The 20,261-nt window shown below is 34.6% G+C and overlaps 3 protein-coding genes and 1 non-coding gene across 7 annotated transcripts; 2 read left to right on the top strand and 2 right to left on the bottom strand.

Moving 5' to 3' along the window:
• Positions 1 to 882: 882 nt before the first annotated feature.
• LOC140831227 (U2 spliceosomal RNA) lies at positions 883 to 1,078 on the top strand. Its single transcript, XR_012117807.1, has one exon. It is a non-coding gene; the product is annotated as a U2 spliceosomal RNA (small nuclear RNA).
• Positions 1,079 to 1,968: 890 nt separating this feature from the next.
• LOC140828841 (guard cell S-type anion channel SLAC1) lies at positions 1,969 to 4,843 on the top strand. Its single transcript, XM_073191687.1, has 3 exons — positions 1,969 to 2,814; positions 3,214 to 4,019; positions 4,313 to 4,843. The coding sequence occupies exons 1-3, from the start codon at positions 2,290 to 2,292 to the stop codon at positions 4,668 to 4,670; spliced, it is 1,689 nt and encodes a 562-aa protein (XP_073047788.1). The 5' UTR covers positions 1,969 to 2,289; the 3' UTR covers positions 4,671 to 4,843.
• An 82-nt stretch (positions 4,844 to 4,925) lies between these two features.
• Positions 4,926 to 11,139, bottom strand: LOC140828842 (protein TPX2-like). Of its 4 annotated transcripts, none has more exons than XM_073191690.1 (17): positions 10,725 to 11,139; positions 10,158 to 10,313; positions 8,878 to 8,958; positions 8,491 to 8,647; positions 8,144 to 8,252; positions 7,612 to 7,668; positions 7,342 to 7,439; positions 7,147 to 7,222; positions 7,004 to 7,063; positions 6,807 to 6,893; positions 6,574 to 6,626; positions 6,109 to 6,187; positions 5,978 to 6,025; positions 5,821 to 5,883; positions 5,507 to 5,584; positions 5,378 to 5,426; positions 4,926 to 5,279 (listed from the first exon to the last, which is right to left on the bottom strand). In XM_073191690.1, exons 1-16 carry the CDS (start codon positions 10,951 to 10,953, stop codon positions 5,379 to 5,381), a joined length of 1,479 nt encoding a protein of 492 aa, XP_073047791.1. In that variant the 5' UTR covers positions 10,954 to 11,139; the 3' UTR covers positions 4,926 to 5,279; position 5,378. The 4 variants fall into 4 exon arrangements, with proteins under 4 accessions (XP_073047791.1, XP_073047789.1, XP_073047790.1 ...); XM_073191688.1 differs by having other exon boundaries at positions 5,960 to 6,025; positions 10,725 to 11,135; XM_073191689.1 differs by having other exon boundaries at positions 4,926 to 5,426; positions 5,960 to 6,025; positions 10,725 to 11,136.
• A 4,537-nt stretch (positions 11,140 to 15,676) lies between these two features.
• Positions 15,677 to 18,869, bottom strand: LOC140828844 (probable LRR receptor-like serine/threonine-protein kinase At1g12460). Its single transcript, XM_073191693.1, has 2 exons — positions 17,288 to 18,869; positions 15,677 to 17,202 (listed from the first exon to the last, which is right to left on the bottom strand). The coding sequence occupies exons 1-2, from the start codon at positions 18,457 to 18,459 to the stop codon at positions 15,723 to 15,725; spliced, it is 2,652 nt and encodes an 883-aa protein (XP_073047794.1). The 5' UTR covers positions 18,460 to 18,869; the 3' UTR covers positions 15,677 to 15,722.
• Positions 18,870 to 20,261: the final 1,392 nt, after the last annotated feature.

A 20,261-nucleotide genomic window follows, 5' to 3' on the forward strand; every position in this document is an offset into this window, starting at 1 on the left:
TTCTTCGAAAGTTGGTCTGGTTTAGATTTTAAAATTGGCCGTTGCATTTCCAGTTCAAGAAAGAATTCAAGAGCGCTGTCCAATGTTAGGCTGGCCTGTTCCATTACTTTATGTTGCTAAAATAGACAATTATTTAAACAAACTTCAATTTTTTCATGGTTTCCGTCTGCGGGCACCTGTCGGTGGTACAATGTTCACATGGGAGGATTGCAACTCGATATCCAGCTCACAATATGTTGTACAATTTTTTGCTCACAATATTTATTGACTGGTATTTTTTAAAAAAAGATTGAGTGCAATCTTAAATAAATCTTATTTTTTTCAGTACACAAATAAACTGAATTCAATGCTCCTACATACAATGCTAATACCTCGTTTGATTTGATCAAATTACAATCCCTCTTCTCTAAAGACACAAAAAAAGTAGGACAAAAAATTGATAACAAAATTTGTTTATTCTATCCAGAAATTCGATGATAAATGGAAACTTTAAAATATGATATATACTTTAATGCGTTAACACATTTAAAATTTAAAAATAGGTAAAAAGTTAAAACTTCTTTTTAAGTATTTAAAGCTAAAACTCGAGAATTTTTACATTAATCAAATCCACTCATCAGCGTAAATAATTAACTGAACCATATTAGAATTCCAATAAAATTAAACTGGGAAAAAAATTTCCCAAAAGCATGGGCTTAAAAAAAAGAAGAAGAAATACATGAAATTGTGTCATTCGGATTTTGGTGCGAGTGTGCGACCCATAGGCAATAGTAGTACGGAAATGTAATTGGATAAGACAGCTTCATATCCCACATCGATAGATGTGTAGCAGCAGAGAGGGAAAATGCCTATAATAACGAAAATCCATGCAATGTAATTTTCATACCTTTCTCGGCCTTTTGGCTAAGATCAAGTGTAGTATCTGTTCTTATCAGTTTAATATCTGATACGTGGGCCAATGGCTCACACGATATTAAATTTATTTTTTTAGGGGGAAGGCCCACCAAGGTAGCTTGCTGCCTGGGCTTTCACGCGTCGCTTGGGCGTTGCACTCTTGCCTTGGCCTGGCGCGCCCCACCAAATCTAGTCTGAATTTTAACTTGTATAATAGGGTTATGAAACCGACTTATAACAACCAATTGTGCAAGTCAGTCAACCAAGGCTGGGTTGGGCTGGGCTGGTCTGATTAGTAGAAAACTTAATGGACGTGTCTTGCAAATTTAGCCCAAGACATGCAGAAAACAGCAAGATTAGTTGATTATTAAAATAACCAATATTTTTAGAAAGTAAATAAATATTCATGAGCGGGTAGTAGGGGTGGGCAACGGGTAGAATAATTACATACAACAAAAATGAAAGAAGATGCGACGGTTCGTCACAAGAGTGGGTATCATGTGAGACAGTCTCACGGATCATAATCTGTGAGACAGTCTCACGGATCATAATCTGTGAGACGGATCAACCCTACCCATATTCACAACAAAAAATAATACTCTTAACATAAAAAGTAATACTTTTTCATGGGTAACCCAAATAAGAGATCCGTCTCACAAATACGACCCGTGAGACCGTCTCACACAAATATTTGCCTCGTCACAATTATTAGATATGAAAAATCTATAGGAAACAAACCAAAAAACATAGTACTACGTCTTCATCTTTGTCCCCCAAACCTTTGACCACCATCTGCACTTTCATTGGCCAAATTTTGTTGAGAAACTGACATGCTTAACAAGATGAAATGATAGATTTACTCTGTGTTGTAATCTAGTATTATGATACGTTTACTTTATATACCACCAAATACAGTTATTCCGAGAGTCTAGCGAAATATTAAATATTAAACGAAAGAGATGAAAATATGTTGTATATTTGAAGTAGAAAAATGTTATGAAACACAGAACGACCACAGCCATAAAATATAAATTATATACCGTGTGCATAACTTTCAAAGATGTTACTTGCCACAAGCTTGGCTGCATATGTAGCATTCAAACCCGTGGAATGGAAAACTCCCTCCCCTAGCTTTACAGCAAATAGTAGATAGAAGGGAACACCTGTATTTGCTGCCATACTTCTGAACCACAGATGGTTTTCATTCACGAGATAACCATTACAATAAAGCCACTTTTGGCACCAAAATTAAAAACCATTAACTTCTCTTCGGAATTACAAGTAATCAACCACCACCAAGATCCTTATTCTCGTGATCCCCATTTGGAAATTCAATAATATATAGTGATCACTGATATGTGAAGCTTGAACACAACAGGAATTGAGATCATATTCATGGTAAACATGGAAATGGTAAGTACCTTCCCAAGATCCCCTGATGCACAATTTGTTGATATCCATGAGGTGCCAGAAGAAGAAGAACAACAACAACAACAAGAGCAAGAACATCAACAAAATAATACAGCAAAAAGGGGGTATGTAAAAGAAGAAAAACAGTTCAACAAACCAATCAAAATTCGAGAATGGAAGAGGCCATACCGGAGTTTCAGCAGGCAAGTTTCCCTGGAAACCGGTTTTTCGGCTTTCAACAGAGAGCAAAAGGATAGGCAATCATTGGCAAGAAGTGGGAATAGCTTTGGAGGATTTGGTTGTGCAGAAAGAAAGAAAGGGGACTTCAATATTTTCAGAACAAGATCTGGTATCGTTAGGCAGAATTCGAGGTTGCCATTTAGAATGGACAGTGGGACTAACGTTGAGCAAAGAGATGGATTAGGTGGGATTGATGAATCTGTTGAGGAAAGTGTGCCCGCCGGAAGATACTTTGCTGCACTTACGGGACCTGAATTAGACCAAATCAAGGTGTATATACAATATTGTGCGTCTGTTTTTTTATTTGTTCAGAAGAGACAATGGCATATCTAATTCGATTATACACATAGAATCAGTCGTTCCTCGTTCTGTCTGAAACCTTTGACAACATATTTATTTGGTTGACAAGTGACAACCCATTCATCCAACTTTGCAGATAAAGGAAGAAACGAAAAAAAATATCAACTTTGGTCATCCTAGTTTCCCAAACGAAATTCTTCCACATGTAGTTTTTTAGTCTCATTTCATACAAAAACTTGCGGCAAAGGGACAAGATTATTGCCTATGTTTTTTTGTATATGTTAAGTTACATAATTTTTTATGATGCATTGAAATTTTTGCCAAAAGTTTAGTTTACTTGTAATAATTTTTAACACGCATCTTTTGCAGGAATCCGAGGACATACTTCTACCCAAGGATGAAAAATGGCCCTTCCTCCTACGGTTCCCTATCGGCTGCTTTGGTATATGTCTGGGCTTAAGCAGCCAGGCCATTCTTTGGCTTTCTCTATCCACAAGTCCAGCCACCAAATTCCTCCACATTTCACCCTTGATCAACTTATCAATCTGGCTATTAGCCTTATTTGTGCTTCTTCTAGTATTCATCACGTACACACTAAAATGCATATTCTATTTCGAAGCTGTGAAAAGAGAATACTTCCATCCTGTCCGAGTCAACTTCTTCTTCGCTCCTTGGATCGTATGCATGTTCTTAGCCATCGGTGCTCCACCCGTTGTGGCACCAAACATACTGCATCCCGTCATCTGGTGCATGTTCATTGCACCTATCATATTTCTTGACCTGAAAATATACGGACAATGGCTTTCAGGGGGGAAACGTCGTCTGTGTAAAGTTGCAAACCCCTCTTCGCATCTTTCGGTTGTGGGCAACTTCGTTGGGGCGATTTTGGCAGCCAAAGTGGGATGGGAGGAGGCAGGGAAGTTCTTGTGGGCTATAGGGTTCGCACATTATCTTGTCGTGTTTGTGACTTTGTATCAAAGATTACCTACAAGTGAAGTGTTGCCTAAGGAGCTGCACCCTGTTTATTCTATGTTCATTGCTACTCCAGCCGCAGCAAGCATTGCATGGAGGGCAATTTATGGTGAATTTGATTGCTTGGCCAGGACTTGTTACTTCATCGCTTTGTTTCTCTATTGCTCACTGATTGTTAGAATCAACTTTTTCAGGGGATTCAGGTAATCAAATAAATCTTACAAAAATTTATCATAATTGAGTTTTGTTAATGACATCGGTAGATTGACATTTAAAATTGCCATCAGACAGACAGACTTCTAAATTTAATCAAAAAATTAGAAAGTGGTTAATAGTAGGTTAATGCATCAGAAATTGTTTATTTAATTCGGTATAATCTTAAAGGGCTAATTAATCGATGCAATTTATCAAATTATAACAATCTAGCCTCAACATTATACTTTTGAATTATGATGTGACAATTATCCATATTTCTAACATCTTATGGTATTGACAGGTTTTCAGTGGCATGGTGGTCCTACACCTTTCCAATGACAACGGCTTCAATAGCAGCAATCAAATATGCAGAAGAAGTCCCTTCTGTAATAAGCCAAGGACTAGCTTTGACACTTTCATTCCTGTCATCAACAATAGTGTTTATATTGTTCTTTTCAACTATTCTGCATGCTTTGGTATGGAGAACATTGTTCCCTAACGACTTGGCCATCGCCATAACAAAGAGAAAAGTAGGGAGGGAGAAGAAACCAGTGAAAAAGACGTATGATATAAGACGATGGACCAAGAATATGCCCCTGTCGTATTGTTCAGCTAATGGAAACAACTCAGTTGACAAGGATAATGAAGTCGAGAAATAAGCAAAGCAAGACAAAGGCGTCAAATATCTAATCAGTGCAATAAAAGATGAAATACATAGGGGAAATGTATGGTCACAAAATATTGTGGATCCTCATTTCATTGATAGGTGAAGAATTGGAAGATGTAAATCAACCAAAGGAAAAATTGTCACAACGAATATGGTCATTAATATAATTATCTTACTGTATCATTATCCATTCAAACTGTGTGCTTCATAAGAGCACGAAACCGTTAGTCCACAGAACAATGGCAAATTGAGGTAACTGCAACGTAGACTTTATTGAACATCGAACAAGATACTCCAGTTATACAGTTCTTTTCTAAAAAATATTAAAGAATAAAAAGGATTATATTGCTGAATGATCCAAAGTCAAAAATGGTCCTATGCCAATATTAGCATTTGTGTGGTAATCAAAATTGCTATTATAACATGGTTGAGTATTTCGAGACCACCTGCTCACCCGTCGTATAGCCTCGGACCGCATATAGAAACTGCTTTAGACAAAGGCGAGGGCGGTCGAGGCGGCTTCTTAGTCGACCGCCATTTAGAACACTGGTTCTAGTTTTGATGGTTGTTTAATCAGTCAATGTTTAACAGGAAGACAACTCTGCCGAATTATATAATTAGTCAAGTGAAAGCCAAAATTCAAAAGCACGAGAACTGAATATGACATTTTAAGTGAAGCTATAAGGGGCCATATATTACCTCATTTCCTTGCTGGAAGCAACCCCAGCCATCTGTTCTCTTTTGAACCCTGTTAACAAATCAATTTCTTCATAAAGAAATATCAAAATCGTGTTTTTTCCTTAACATGATAAAAAGACATCAAGGAACCTTGGTTGATATGCTGGTAGACCGAGCCAGTTGGGACCCAAGAATGGCACTCGGTTGTGTTTCAGGTGCAAGAGAGAGCTGTTTGCAAAAAGAAACTGTGAAGTCATAACGCACGTTTCTTCCATGATTCAATTGGTTGATTAAATTAGAATTACTTTGCAGTAATATGAATTGCTGAAGAATGAGAGCAGGAGATGCAGACTGACAGTCTAGCAATTCATAAATGCATCTTGAAAACAGTTCTAATGAAGCAGTGGTAAAGAGCTGGATGAGTGTAATGTGTGAACCAAGCAGATAGTTATTCATAAGTTCACCTTGCTGAATAGATCGATTGGAAGATTATGATGACACCTCTTGTCTGTGGGAAAATTGAACTCCTGTGATGCAGGCAAGGCAAGTTATTCCACTTTTATACATCACTTATATTTAGAACAGGAATTTCATGGTAATTACCGAAGGCACATTTGATACCTTCTTACTATTGTGGAAATTTCCACTATCCTCCTTGCTTCTCAATATCTAAGACCGAAATAATAATATGAATAAACCCTTAGTGCTTGCAAAAATATACAGGTTTAACATTTTTTTTCCGAAGGCATTACCTTCTTGTTAACGGAAAGAGCTTTTAAGCCATGGGATGACCCACAAGCCTCTGGCTTTGAAGCATTCACAAGGCTGAGTCTGAAAAGTAAAGCACAAACATTTATTGTGAAAAAAAGGGTAAAGGTGGCCACGAAACATTTGAAATACCGAAACAAAGGTCAAAAGTAGTAAAAAACATTAAAATATCAAAAGATCTGACAAACAGGCATTCTGATGAAGAAAACAGTATGCACTGGTTAATAAGAATACGATGACAATGCCCATGAATAACTATAAGAAACAAGCCTAACCTACGAAAATGATCAACAAGAGTGAAAAAATGTCGCACAGCCACTTCCACCATATAAAATAATCACTGAATATCATATCAAGAACTAGGAAAGTAAGTCACGGTGATGATCATGTCGCAGGGTAAAAGAGTCCATGGCATAAAGAGAACAAAACTAAAAATCCCATCTTACTACCTAGCAAGTTCTCGGTTTCCACGTTCTGAGGTCACTGTATATCTATGTGAGGCCTGCAACAATTAGACAGAAATGAACATCGCCTAATCTCAACTAAAATTGATGTTTGTGCATCGTACTAGATATAGGATAAGTCTACCCTAATCAATACGAAACCTCAAAGAAAAACGAAAAGCATATTGATATTGATAAATCGATAGCATTAATAAATTGATTGCATTAATTTTAGTAACCTTGGCAGACTGTTGACACGTGACTGTTGATTTTGGAACTGCTGGGCTGTGGAGCATAGCCCTCTCTGACGTTTTCAAGTTAAATTCCTAAATGTAAGTCGCAAGGAAATTCAACATCCACATATGCGTGTCAGTTCGATTATACATAAACACCTTGACAAGAAAATGCTGAACAGAACTCTGTTTTTACAACTCACTTGAAAATCTGTCAGACAGGGACGGTTTCTCTTTGGAAGAAGAGAAGGTGCCTCGAGAATCTGAAAATGTAAGATATGGATCTGATCATCATTTTATAATCTGAAACTGGCCGACCCTTATAGAAGATAATAAAGATACCAACTTTTCTGTTCAGAGGAAGAGCTTTGAATCTAGGAAAATATGTTGGCCCATTTTCGGCTTCTTTATTATGTTTTGACCTGAAACTCAACCATCGAGCAGGACTCTCAAAACCCCGTTAGAGTAAAATTTCACTCTACGGCACCTTAGCACACAGAAACTTAAGAATACAAATGCTGCATGAATTGACCAAACCAACCTCGTTCTTAGAGCCCTGCGTGCTGTCTCAAGATCTGGGTCTCTAGGAATTGTGTTTCTTCCTTTAGAATGAGTTCTGTTTCCAACTAGTAATCCATCCTGTCAAATCATTTAAAAGAACTTAGATCCACATCTTTGCAGTAATTCAATTGTAGTCCCTAAGTTCATTTCATATATCAACAGTTCATAGATCAAGAAGATTACAGCAGACATGAAGCTGCACAATGTACTTTCTGCAGTTATTTTATTATTTCAAATAAATTTAACAAACCCGATTTGGTGCCTTATGGACATAACTAGTTTGCTGCAGCTGCATTGTATCCACGACCTATAATGAAAGGTGATAAAGTTTCAGAAGCCTTAAAAAGAAAGAAATAATTTCATACAGTCACTACGCTGTTTGTGAACTTATCAAGCAAACAAAGTAGCCTAAACTGCGTCAACTTTGGCAGAAACAAGACAGACAAGAGAAATCAATACAGATGAAGTATTCGAAGGGGAAGATTCTGTCATCAACAGAAGCCAAAATAATTTAAATCTAAGTAAAATAATTGGGATGTTCGATATTCCCAGAAAAATCCATTTGCACCTTTTAAAATAATAGTTACCAAATACCAATTAACACTCACGCAAAAGAGGCAAAACTTTAAGATTATATGAAAAATGTAACCGATTTTGCATGAAAATTCACTATTACTTTCGATAACAGGACATCAAGGTATCCATCTTTAAAAAAAGAGCAATAAAAAGCAAGTGAAGAAAAAAAAAACTGAACTAGCTATCTAACAAGAATTTATCCATACCTTGCGAAGAAGACCGTTCTCAAGCTTTTGTCTTTTTGCAGCTTGATTCTCAACCATAGATGTGCTACCTAAGCTTTTGGACATTTTCTCCGTGAATGATGCATTTGACCTGGAATTTGAACAAAAAAAAATATCATCAACCAATCATGACACATGAAATGCCCCTAAGTGATGGATTCCTATGACCGACAATTGTTCAACACTTGAATGATATGATTATCTTTAAGGTCAAACAACGTAGCAAAATGCATTTCTACTTGGCAACACAAAACAAAATACTGAAACTGAAAGTGCTGTGAGTCTGGAGACGTCAATTTATTTTTGCATTAATGAGGAATCATCATCACCTAGGATAACCAGTCAGGAAAGGACCATTTTGCTTGGCCAATTGGCTTGCCGTTGGCTTCATAAGAGTTGAAGTCCTTGGGAGAGATGGCTTCTTTGACAACTTGGTTTCAGTTTTTGATGTACTATTGTCCACCATGTGATTATAAAAGGTTAATCCTGCACAAATATAGCATTACGAGAAGACATCGAAAAGTATGTCAATGACAGAAAACAAAAGTCTAAACCATTTATGCAAGGGGATCTTCCGAGATTCTTCATTTAGAGAGGATAAAAAATTCATTTGGAGCTAAATTGCGAAAAAAAGTATGGGTAAAATACTAGAAGAACAACAGAAAATAAAATTGAGACTTTTTCTATTAAAATGAAAAACAAGGCAGAAAGAAGACCTGAGGGTAAGTTTTTGTGTGGATCCTGAAACTTCTGATCGCTTCCAACTTGTAGAGTGGTGCAATTTCCATTGTTTTGCCCTTCAACATATAGATGATGAAGTTATATTAAAGTGTCAACAAAATAACATCAATATCAAGATATAATTAATTGAATGACAGAGTCTTGTCATCTGAATGGAAAAAAAGAAGTAACCAAAAAAAAAAAAACTCGCTATCCAGTCCATCCTTTTATGCTAGAACGGGGAGAATATACCACATCTTCTATTTTAACTAAAACACTCTTCATGTTGCAAATTATATAATTAAAGACAGGTGCATGAAAATCTTGTTTGCTAAGCAGATAAAAAGCCATAGCAAGCTGATGCAAATCTTCATCCTTGGCAATATGAAGGGATACATAATTAAACATATTCCAAAGGAGATGATCAAGAGGGCGACATACCTCACCACATGATTTGGCTAGATCTACATATGCAAGCACGTAACTTTACATCAAGCACAACAGAGCAAAAAAACAATACTACGAGGCATCTCCAACACTGAACTTTCAGGCCATTTTACACTCTTAAATCCCATTTCCCCCCAATCATCTTTTGCTTAAATGTTCACATTGTAATAGATTACAGAGTAGCAACATAATGTATTGATCTCCTTGATCTGTTTAAGTTGCAGCTCTATCCCGTATATCAGAATATGGGGTGCACTCTGGCTTACACCTTACAAATCTTAACCTCTTTGTGAGCTTAGGGTGAACTTTGATATGAAGAAAGGAGTAAGGTTTTCCTGTTACAATCAAGTTGAAAAATCTATAGAAGCCATGGAACTGGTAGATTTGAACTAAGCAGGTCTCGAAATTAGGTGGATGCCACGTAAAAGGTTGAATCAAAAGGAAGAAGTATGCAGTCTCATCACATGGTGGTACATATAGATACATTTGTGATTCGTGGTTAACAGAGATACTGAAATTCCTAATGCTGAGCTACTTTTACAATTGTATCGGGAATCAATAATCAAAAAAATCGCAGCTAGACTTAGAAAACTACCAATTTTTCGTCTAGTCACCTAAAAAAGGTTTAACTGTAGGCAGGAACCTATGAATTTGGAATCTCATTAGTATCCACTGGAGGTAAACTTTAATCCACATTACAAAGAGTCGGCTAATAGATGCACAAGGTTCTATATTAGTTTTATTAACGTAATTCTTGTTGCAAACAAAATATGTCTGATGAACACATGATTAAACGAACTATGTCTGATGAACACATGATTAAACGAACCTCGGTAGTTCATGTCCACAACAGAAGTTTCATGCACCCCCTCAATATCAGAGTCACCCTCAGAATAGTGCATGTTCTCGACATCTTTAGCACCGGGGGAGATACTAATATCTTCCATCCACATTTCATCTCTAGGTACCAACCTTGCCACAAAAGCTGCAAAAGAAAACTGCCAAAGGTTAGTTAATTTCGACTTAACACATAACATAGCAAGCATTCTATAGCTAAAACAGATGGACAAGACTCACCAAAATCTTCTAATTGTCATACACCCAGAAAGTTTAAAAATAAATTAAAAGTCCAGATTAAAGTATCACAAGCTGATGAAAATGCCGCTCTGAGGTTCACGCACTTCATCACAAAACAAACAATTAACCCTATACAACAGTGTGACGCCGAGGCCAGTGCCTCATACTCCGAATTAATTAATTATTTTTAAGAAAAAAAAGATGAAAACCAAAAAATTCCATTTCCAGCGCGAGGTGTGAACAATAAAAAAAAGAACCGAGCACATCTCGTCAGACTTGAAAAGCAAAAATTTGGTGAGGAGACAATGAAGAATGTTACGAGAGGGAGGATAGCTTCCGGCGAAGTCGAACCAGACTTCAGCTTGGCGCGCCTCCAGACTCGACTCGTCTCGGCAGAAGTCGAAGAAGCGAGCGGCATCATACTCATAGTCGAGGTCAATCTCATACGCCGTGAAACTGTAATCCACCATATCATCATTCGCAGCATCCTCCACCATTTCATCCTCCATTTCTGGCCTTCCTCCACGCAACACGAGTGCAGAAATCATTTCAGCTCGAGAATCAACAAAGTATCCGAGGGCATAGAGACAGTGACTGGATTCAGAAAAGGCTGAGAACTGAAGAATCGATTATTTGAAACGCGAGAGAATGGAAATTTGGACTGTGGTGCGTAGCACAGTATTTTCAGTTTTTGGGCGAACAGAGAGAGAGAGAGAGGGAAGGGAGCTTCAGGATCCGGAAATTTGAATAATTGGGGCAACATCACGGGTATGGTTGGATCCGACTGTATGTATTCGTCACCTGACCATTTTGTCCCTTGCAAGAGTTTATTGAATTAATTTAGATCATTATTAAGGTGTAGACAACCAATAGCTCTTTCTTTTAATTTGCATGTTCAAATATTATTTTAAAATAAAATAAAAAACTAAAATTCACACAGTTGTTCTTAAATAATTTTTAACATATATTTTTTTATAATAAGAATTTATTTGGATTGAGAAATTTGAAATTATATTTATTTAATGTCATTTTATGAGTACTTTTCTTCCGAGAAAATGAAATACATAATTGATTTGTACAATCTATTTGACAAAAAATTTCAAATCACAAAATTGTTATTGTTTGAGTCATTATAAAATATTTTAAATTAATTTCAATAAAAATTCATTTCAAATTAAACTATAAATCAAAATCCTTCAATCTGAAAGCAACAAAAACATGAACTAAATTAATTATAATTACTGCGAAACTAATATTGATATCGAAAAAAAAATTATATGTGAATTACAACACCTATAGGTTATAATCATATTTTATTTACACAAATTCTCAAAAGATCATCTCATATATCAGTTTTGTGAGACAGATCTCTCTAACCCGAATCAATGAAAAACATTAATTTTCACTTTACATAAAAATTAAATTAATTAATATTACTATCCAACAAAAGTTAAATATGAATTACAACATTTATAATCATATTTTATTTACACAAAAGTCCTATTAAATCATTTCAAAAATCAATTTGTTATACAGATCTTCGACCTGATTCGATTATAAAAAAATGTATTATTTTTTATTTTAATTATGAAATGAGTTGACCCGTTTTTAGCTAACCTTTTATTTATTAGTTGAGTAATAAGTGGAGGGTGTTTGGCGTCTTGCATGCTCTATTTCCAAAAGAAAAAACTAGCAGGTGATTAGGTGTCGCGCAATAAAGTTGGTAGCAGTGTGTGTATACGCAGCAATCATCCCATAGGGAAGTAATTAGAACACATTATTGATGTAAACTTACAGTGTGTTCGGCAACTTTGATTTCAGAGGATTTCGTGATATTTGAAATTGGATCTGGAATTGGATTTGGAAATTCAAGTATTTGAAGTTCAAGTTGGTGTTTGATTTAAAATTTAAAAATGGTATTTACAAATTCATTTCTTGTTTGGAGAAAAAAATATTCGAATTTAGAATTTTAAAATTTTACTAAACTACCCTTATAAATCATATAAACATAAATAACTAAAAAAAATTTAGAAATTAATAATTCTTCTCTATTATTTGTATTTATAAATTCAAAAATTAATTATTATTTATTAATCATAGTGCACATAAAATAATAATTAAAAAATCATCAAACAACTTCGAACTTTAACATGAAATTAATTATTAAACGTAAAAAGAGACTTTGGTAATTACTATAATTTTTATTATATTAATCGATAAATAGCACAAGAAACTTATAAAATTTAAACGAAATCTTTCAACTTATAAAAAAAGTTAAAAGGAAAATAAAGTCTAATCATTTAGAAACTTTTGATGGAGAATGATGTGTTGGATAAAAAAGTAATTTTATGTTTTAAAATCCAAATCTCACCAAATGTTATCAAATTTGATGGGATTTGGATATACTTGTTGAAATCCCATGAAATCCTAAGCAAATCCGAATATTTTTTTTAACATCTTGCCAAACAGGAAAAATAAGATTTTGAAATCCAAATCCCATGAAATTCTCTCAAATCCTGATTGCTAAACATACTGTAATAATCTCCAACTTTAAGCAGTCGGCATTAATCAAATGCAATTGCATGTTTACCATTTACAGTTGAATTAGATTGTCAGGACCCATCATCGAAATTTTAAAATGCATAGGATTCTTTTTCTTTTAATTAAATATGCATGGACACAGTTTGACACTGACAGGAATTGTTTTTATCTGTGCTTTTCCTCGTGATTGTACTCAAGGACAGCCGATTCCATGCACTTAAGGAAACATGATTTTTTTTAATGTAGGAGACCAACTACGTTGGGAATTTTACGTAAAACTTCGCATGCGAACAATTTTGAAGTATTTTAACAATTTTTTTTTGAGCAAAAACTTGTGTGAGACTTTTTCACGGGTCTTATTTTGTGAGACGGATCTCTTATTTAGGTTATCCATGAAAAAAAATATTACTTTTCATGATAAGGTACTTTTTGGTTCAAGTACTTATAAGTACTAATATAAATAGTCATATCATATCACTTGTTTTATACAAGTATTATTTATCTCGATCACTCAAATTATTAATTATTTATTTCACATCAATCAAATTCGTAATAATTTATCTCACTCAATCAGATCAATAATATAAAATTAGGATAATTTATATTTGACCTGTTGGTGTTTTTCTTTGGAGGGACTGGACACTCACCAATCTAACAAATTTGTACTAGCAGATATTAATGCTTATTGAATTTGGAGCAGAAAATAATTGAATAGGGTTTCGTTTATTTATTTTCCAATTCCATTAGCGATTTCATTAATTGCTTAGGAATCAGATTGGCAGCCTTTTCCCTTATAGGGAGCCTTTCCTTTCTTCGTGCTCTTTTGGAAATTTGGGCTTCTGGTTGACCACTTGTCTCTTCTTTCGTTTCATGAAATAAATCAATGTACAGTAGTAGGATTATTTACTTTTACAATAATATATTTGTCGTGGAAAAACAATAATACTAATAATTATACTTTTAATTATGTAAATTTGTTTATTTTTAATTTTACTCATATAATAATTTTTTTTTTATCTTTTTCGCCGTCGCCACTAAATATATAAAATATTATTTATTTGATATTGATATTCTTCTATATAACTCATATAACAAGTATAAAATTGATATATACACATTAAAATTTATTTAAGAAAAAATGAAAAAAGACGAGTTTTTTCTTCTTGAAATATTTATTGTCGTTTTTTATTTTAGTTTTCTTCTTTGTTTTTGTTTAGATTTATTTTAGTGCGTGTAACGTAAGTTTATTCTCGCTACAATAGCTACATAGGAGAATATCGGTGTCAAATAAATAATATTCGATCGAGTTAGTGATTTTCGGCAAAAAAGAAGATCAAAACAAAAAAAATTTCAAACCAGTGGATGAAAACTAAATATTGACAAATTACAAGACTAAAACCGAAAAAAAACATATTAAAATTACAGATTTTATTTTAACCGAAGTTGCTCTTGACGTTTGATGTGGACAATTTGTAGAATTATTTTTGGGTTTGAAAAAAAAAATAGAATGGTTATTGCTGATTTCAAATAATGCTAAACAAATATTGGATATATTTATTTTAGGATTAATTTCGAATTTAGTTAGGCCTCGGTCTAAAACATATCAGCCGTGAGCAGACGGGGAAGCATATCGGCTGAGTCTCGGACGAACTCCTTCGGGCTTAATTGATAATCAGTTTGTGCTAGACAGGATGGATTTGAGGGGGCGGATTTCAAAATTTTTTGACAAAATTCAAGGTTATATTTGAACGGATGAATTTTAAATTTATGTATTGATCAAATATATATTTGTTGTTTAAATAATAAGATCATAAACTCAAATATACTTCTTAAATGTTTATACGATATTTCATGTTAATAAGAATGAATTTCAAGTTTCTACTTTATATTAATAATATGTATTACTAATATATAAATAAAGTATGAAATTAAAATTTAATCTATTGTTTCATTGTAAACAATAAAATCAATCGAAACCCATGAATTTAAAATTCATCTCCGCAAGAATACTAAAGTGAATTTCAACGTACATCATATCAAATAATACATTTTTCATCGTAACTATGATGGATTTCAAATACTATCAAGATATGTGTCATTTTAAATTCATTTATAAATCATTCTTAAAATCAAATCTCAATCAATTCATCAATCTAAACACAAAATAAAATAATTGTGATCATAAGTTGCAATTGGATTGACGACGAATATGAAGTTAATGATTTCAAATCTATAATAACAAATATATTATTTTGTCAAGGTAAATGCATTTAATAATGAATTTAAATTCAAACTATTTTTTTAATCATTATAATGGATTTAAATATGGAGTCTCTTAATTCAAATACTCACTCAAATTCAAATCATATCGTCCTCGTTCAGACGGAAAGATTTGAGTTAATGAAGCATTAAGATAAAGATTTGAAATTCATCATAATTATTCGAAAAATAAATATTTTGAATTTGAAATTCATTGCGCGCTATATATAATAGTCAAAACAAACCAATAAATTTGTTTATATATTTGAAATCCCTAAAGTCAAATCCATATATCTAAATGCAATTAGCCACACTTGATGTAAACATTACAGGAAAGGCAAACGAAAAAGTAAAAATAGACCAATTTGTTGGAGAATTCGGTTATTAGGCTACAAAAAATGGAATAATATTATTGCCAATTACAAACAATCAATGACAGTAACTTCAGAATAAATTCAAAAGAATTTTATGGTTTCTTTGTACCATTCAAATAAGTAAATGTTCCCCTCGTTACTGTTTATGACTCTGAACCATTTCTTATAGACTCAAGAACCTGAACAACCTCGGCCATGCTTGGTCTCCTTGAAGGAGATTCATAAGTGCAAATTAGTCCCAACTTCATAACCTGAATCAGCTCGTTTTCTGTAAACCCCCTCAAACGTCTATCGAAACAGTCTGAAGCTGAGCCTTGTTCGATCAAAACTCGCACATGGTCACACAATATCACTACCTCATTGACAGTTGGGCTTTCCACTGGCTTCCTTCCAGTAACCAACTCCAACAGAATGACACCAAAACTGTAAACGTCACATTTATCACTGAGCCTGGAACTTTGAGCGAGTTCTGGTGCAATATATCCCACGGCATTGTGAACTTTCGTGAGTCCATAACTATCTAACAGAGGGAGCAGCTTCGCTAAGCCATAATCGGAAATCTTGGCCTTGTAGTTTTCATCTAAAAGAATATTAGTTGATTTGATATTGAGATGTAGAACAGGAGGCTTGCAATCATTGTGCAGATAGGCTAGAGCTCGAGCTGTTCCAACTGCTATGCGAAATCTTTTGGACCAATTTAACTCAGGATTACCGGCACCAGTGCTGGTACCAGGGTAGCTGAGTCCATGTAAGTTATCATAAAGATTTCCATTCTGAACGAATTCAGACAAAATTAATTGCATGCTTGATGACCAATAATATCCTTGAACCTCAACAAGGTTAGGGTGTTGAAGGTTTCCTAGACGTCCTATTTCATGCTCGAATTCATCTTGGTTCCTGATTCGCCCCAGTGTCTCAAGTTTCTTCACTGCAATCGAAATGCCACCTTCAAAAGTTGTTTTGTACACAGATCCAATGGAACCTCCACCGATTAAACATTCCTTGTCGAGCAATGCTTTTGTGCCAGCTTCCCAATCCTCATACTTTGCGGGTAAATTTTTACTGAAGAGGACCAATTTACCGATAATGACATTCGAGTCCGATGAAGCTAATGGAGTGCTCTCCACAACCATAGTTTCATCTTCTCTTCTTCTCCCACGAGCCTTCATGTTAATAACAGTGATCACACAAACACCAGTTGCAATCAAGGCTGCAGCAACTATAGCTATAATTGAAGAAACACTGAGCTTCGGTTTCCTTGATGATGCAGGAGGAGCACCACTAGAGCACGTGTTCTCTAAAGGAGCACCACAAAGACCTGGATTGTGGGAAAAAGAGGAGGATCCGAAGCTTTGGATTGTTTGAATGGAAGGGATGGAACCAGAAAGATTGTTGTAAGAGACATTGAAATGAGTTAAGTTTTTCAGATTTTCGAGCGTTGAAGGTACTGGACCGGAGAGCATATTTTCGGACAAATCTAAAGCATGTAAATTAGACAAATTTCCAAGGTTCAATGGTATTGTTCCATTAAGACGGTTATGATGTAAGTCGAGAATCAAGAGGTATGTCATGTTATCAAGATTTTGCGGAATCTCTCCCTCCAAATAATTTCCAGAGACATCCCTGCAATTATATTTAAAATTCTGTCAGTCAAAATAAAATAAAACTGTAAGATAGACAGATAATGTGAAAATGGGATTGGACTCACAGCTCAAGAAGAAACTGGCACTTGCTGATTTCATCAGGGATTTCACCACCAAGTTCGAGGCTATGTAAATCAAGCACTTCAAGCCATTCTATACTACCAAATTGTGTAGGAATCGTCCCATCTATCGAGTTAGACGCCAATCGAATTACCAAGAGCTTCTTCATATTAGCAATGTCAGCTGGTATGCTTCCATTAAGCTTATTATAACCCAAATCTAAATACTTTAGGCCACTGCATTTAGTGATGCCTGCGGGAATTTCACCATATAAATCATTCCCAGAAACATCAAAAACTTCCAATGACCCAGAGCAAGCTTCTACATTTGGAATCTCCCCCTGAATCCCATTCCAGGACACGTTGAAATACGTAATATTTGCCGATCCAAGAACCTCGAAGGGTGTGAGTCCGGTAAACATATTGCTACCAAGATCCAAGAGCTCCAAGCTTTCACACTTTGAAACTTGGTCTTGAACACTTCCTGATAGCAAATTACTCCTCACAGATAAGTACATCATTCCCGGAATGTCACAAATTTCAGAAGGCAATCCCCCGCTGAGTCCATTAAAAGACAAATCTACCCCTTCAAGATTCAAACAATTACCAACAGAAACAGGGATTGACCCCGAAAGATTGTTATGTGCCAAAGAAACGAACTTGGTGTGGTAACACTTCTTGAACAAAGCCGAAGGAATCTCCCCAGTGTACCCATTTCTTGATAAATCAAGAAGCCGTATGTTAGGTAAATCTCCAAGAAATTCTGGGATCGATCCAGAGAGAGCATTGGAACTCAAGTTGATCTTCCACAAAGAATCAATCTCACCGTACTCAAATGGAATATTGCCAGTGAATTTATTTCCATACAATGTCAAAGTCTTCAAAAACTTTAATCCAGATAATGCAGGAGACAACACGCCACCAAGACCAGTGTCCCACAACACAATCTTCACCACATTTCCATTTGAATTACAAGACACACCGCTATAATATTGACACGGGCTTTTACTAGGATCCCAACTCCTTAAACTATCATAAGGGTCATTCGAAATATTACCCTTAAATTGAAGCAAAATCTCCTTTTCAATAATCGTGGACCCTTCAACTACTATAAACTCAAGCGAACAAAACACGAAAAGGAGAACGAGGCAGTAGAAATATGTACCTAGTATTCTCATGTTCCCTACATAACCTCAGCATTATATCAGCTGGATCCAGTTCTGCAACCCCCTGATCTCCTCCTCTTCAATTCCCTTGCTTTTTCCTTCATTAACCTCGGCAATATTTTCTTAATGGGTTGCATTCCCAATGCTGAATCTTGCCGGAAAACTTCAAGAAAATCAATTGCATTGGTGAGTGCTAGAAACAAAAATTTCTTAACGCAATCAATTGCGGGATGATCTCTCCTATGTGAGCATTGAATTTGGAACTTTGGGTGGTTTGTGCTTGAAGGGGTTGTCAAAATCTTAAATTTAATGCTCGCCGAGTCTGAAGAAAGCGGAAGAGTTGTGAGTTTGCGCTGGCATGCTTGTGTAGTGCTGAAATGGACAATAAAAAATTGCGTGGACTGGCTGGAAAGAGAAGCATGAGGCACTTGTGGCAAAGTCTGCAATTGTAAATAAAAGAAATTTTTTATTTTTTATTTGTTTTGGATTTTAATATTGTAAATGATTAAAGTTTGATTTTTTTCTTAATTTATATTTATTTCGTTTAGATCATTTTTCATCGGAAACCATTAAATACATTTTATTTGATGCAAGAATAAAACTTATATTACATACATTAACATTCACTTCACCAAAAACAAAAATAAAAATAAAGCAAAACAATACCAATATATTCAGAATATAATGAAAAAAATTTATCGTTTTTTTATTATTGCTTCGATGATTTTACTATGTGTAACATGCACTCTATTTTGCCACATAGAAAAATATTGATGTCAAATAAACAATATTCGAAAGTTTAATCAGTAAAACAATGACTAAAACAAAAACAAAAAAATTCAAGTTATTTTGACGAAAACGAAAATTCGATAATATTAAAGAGTAAGATGCAAAACATGTTAACTTATAACTAAAATTACAATTTCTCTCTCATAATTAATTCAACCCTCACCTTAATACTATAACGCTAAATCTAAAGGACCACATTGCATTTTTCATGTGGGAAAAGGTTAAGAGAGAGACTTTAAATTTCAAGTAACTAATTGCTATATCGGTTTGGTTTTTTTTTGTTTTTGTTTTTTGTTTTTTTTTTTTTTTAAGGTAATTGCTATATCGGTTTTGGTAATAAACAAGTGCATTGGTAGTTGCCTTTATTTCCTACCATATGGCAAAATAAGGTAGGTGGTAAATATAATTTGGGGGAATATGATAGTTTTATGTGTTCTGTTTAGGAAAAAAAATTAATATGAAAACTTGAATTTCTTAATTTGAGGCTAATGACAGTCACACATGATTTTCGCAAATATAAAAGTTTTCGTTTACCAATAAAGAACAATAAAAATTCACATATATATTTTTTAAATCTTGAAAACCCACTGCCGCTGTCTTTTGGTGCGATCTGGATAAATCTAAAGGACCAATGCAGAAGCCTACAAACTGCGCTAACCCCATAATCCACACTAGACAAATCTTGTGTTGTGGACTCAAACTGAGAAACAATTACCTCTTTGTTAATGTCTGTCATAACCTACCATCATAGCTACCCAATAAGTTTTGATATAAATGTTATCACAATAATAACAAGCATTCGAACAAATTCAAGAGTTATTTATGAAAAAAGATTACTTTTTAAAAAACGAACACGAGAGTTAATGATGAGAATGTGCTTATTAAGCAACAAGAGTACTCTTGTCTGCATAGAGTTTGGGCGTATATTATACCATATATGCTGTTATTGTAATGTCTGTTTCATCACAGAAAAGTAGCATTTATTCCTTGCAACAACCTCACCTCCACCACCACTGCCTCAATTC

This window comes from Primulina eburnea, chromosome 4 (genome assembly GCF_022965805.1).
Source record: "Primulina eburnea isolate SZY01 chromosome 4, ASM2296580v1, whole genome shotgun sequence".
Classification (NCBI taxonomy): domain Eukaryota; kingdom Viridiplantae; phylum Streptophyta; class Magnoliopsida; order Lamiales; family Gesneriaceae; genus Primulina; species Primulina eburnea.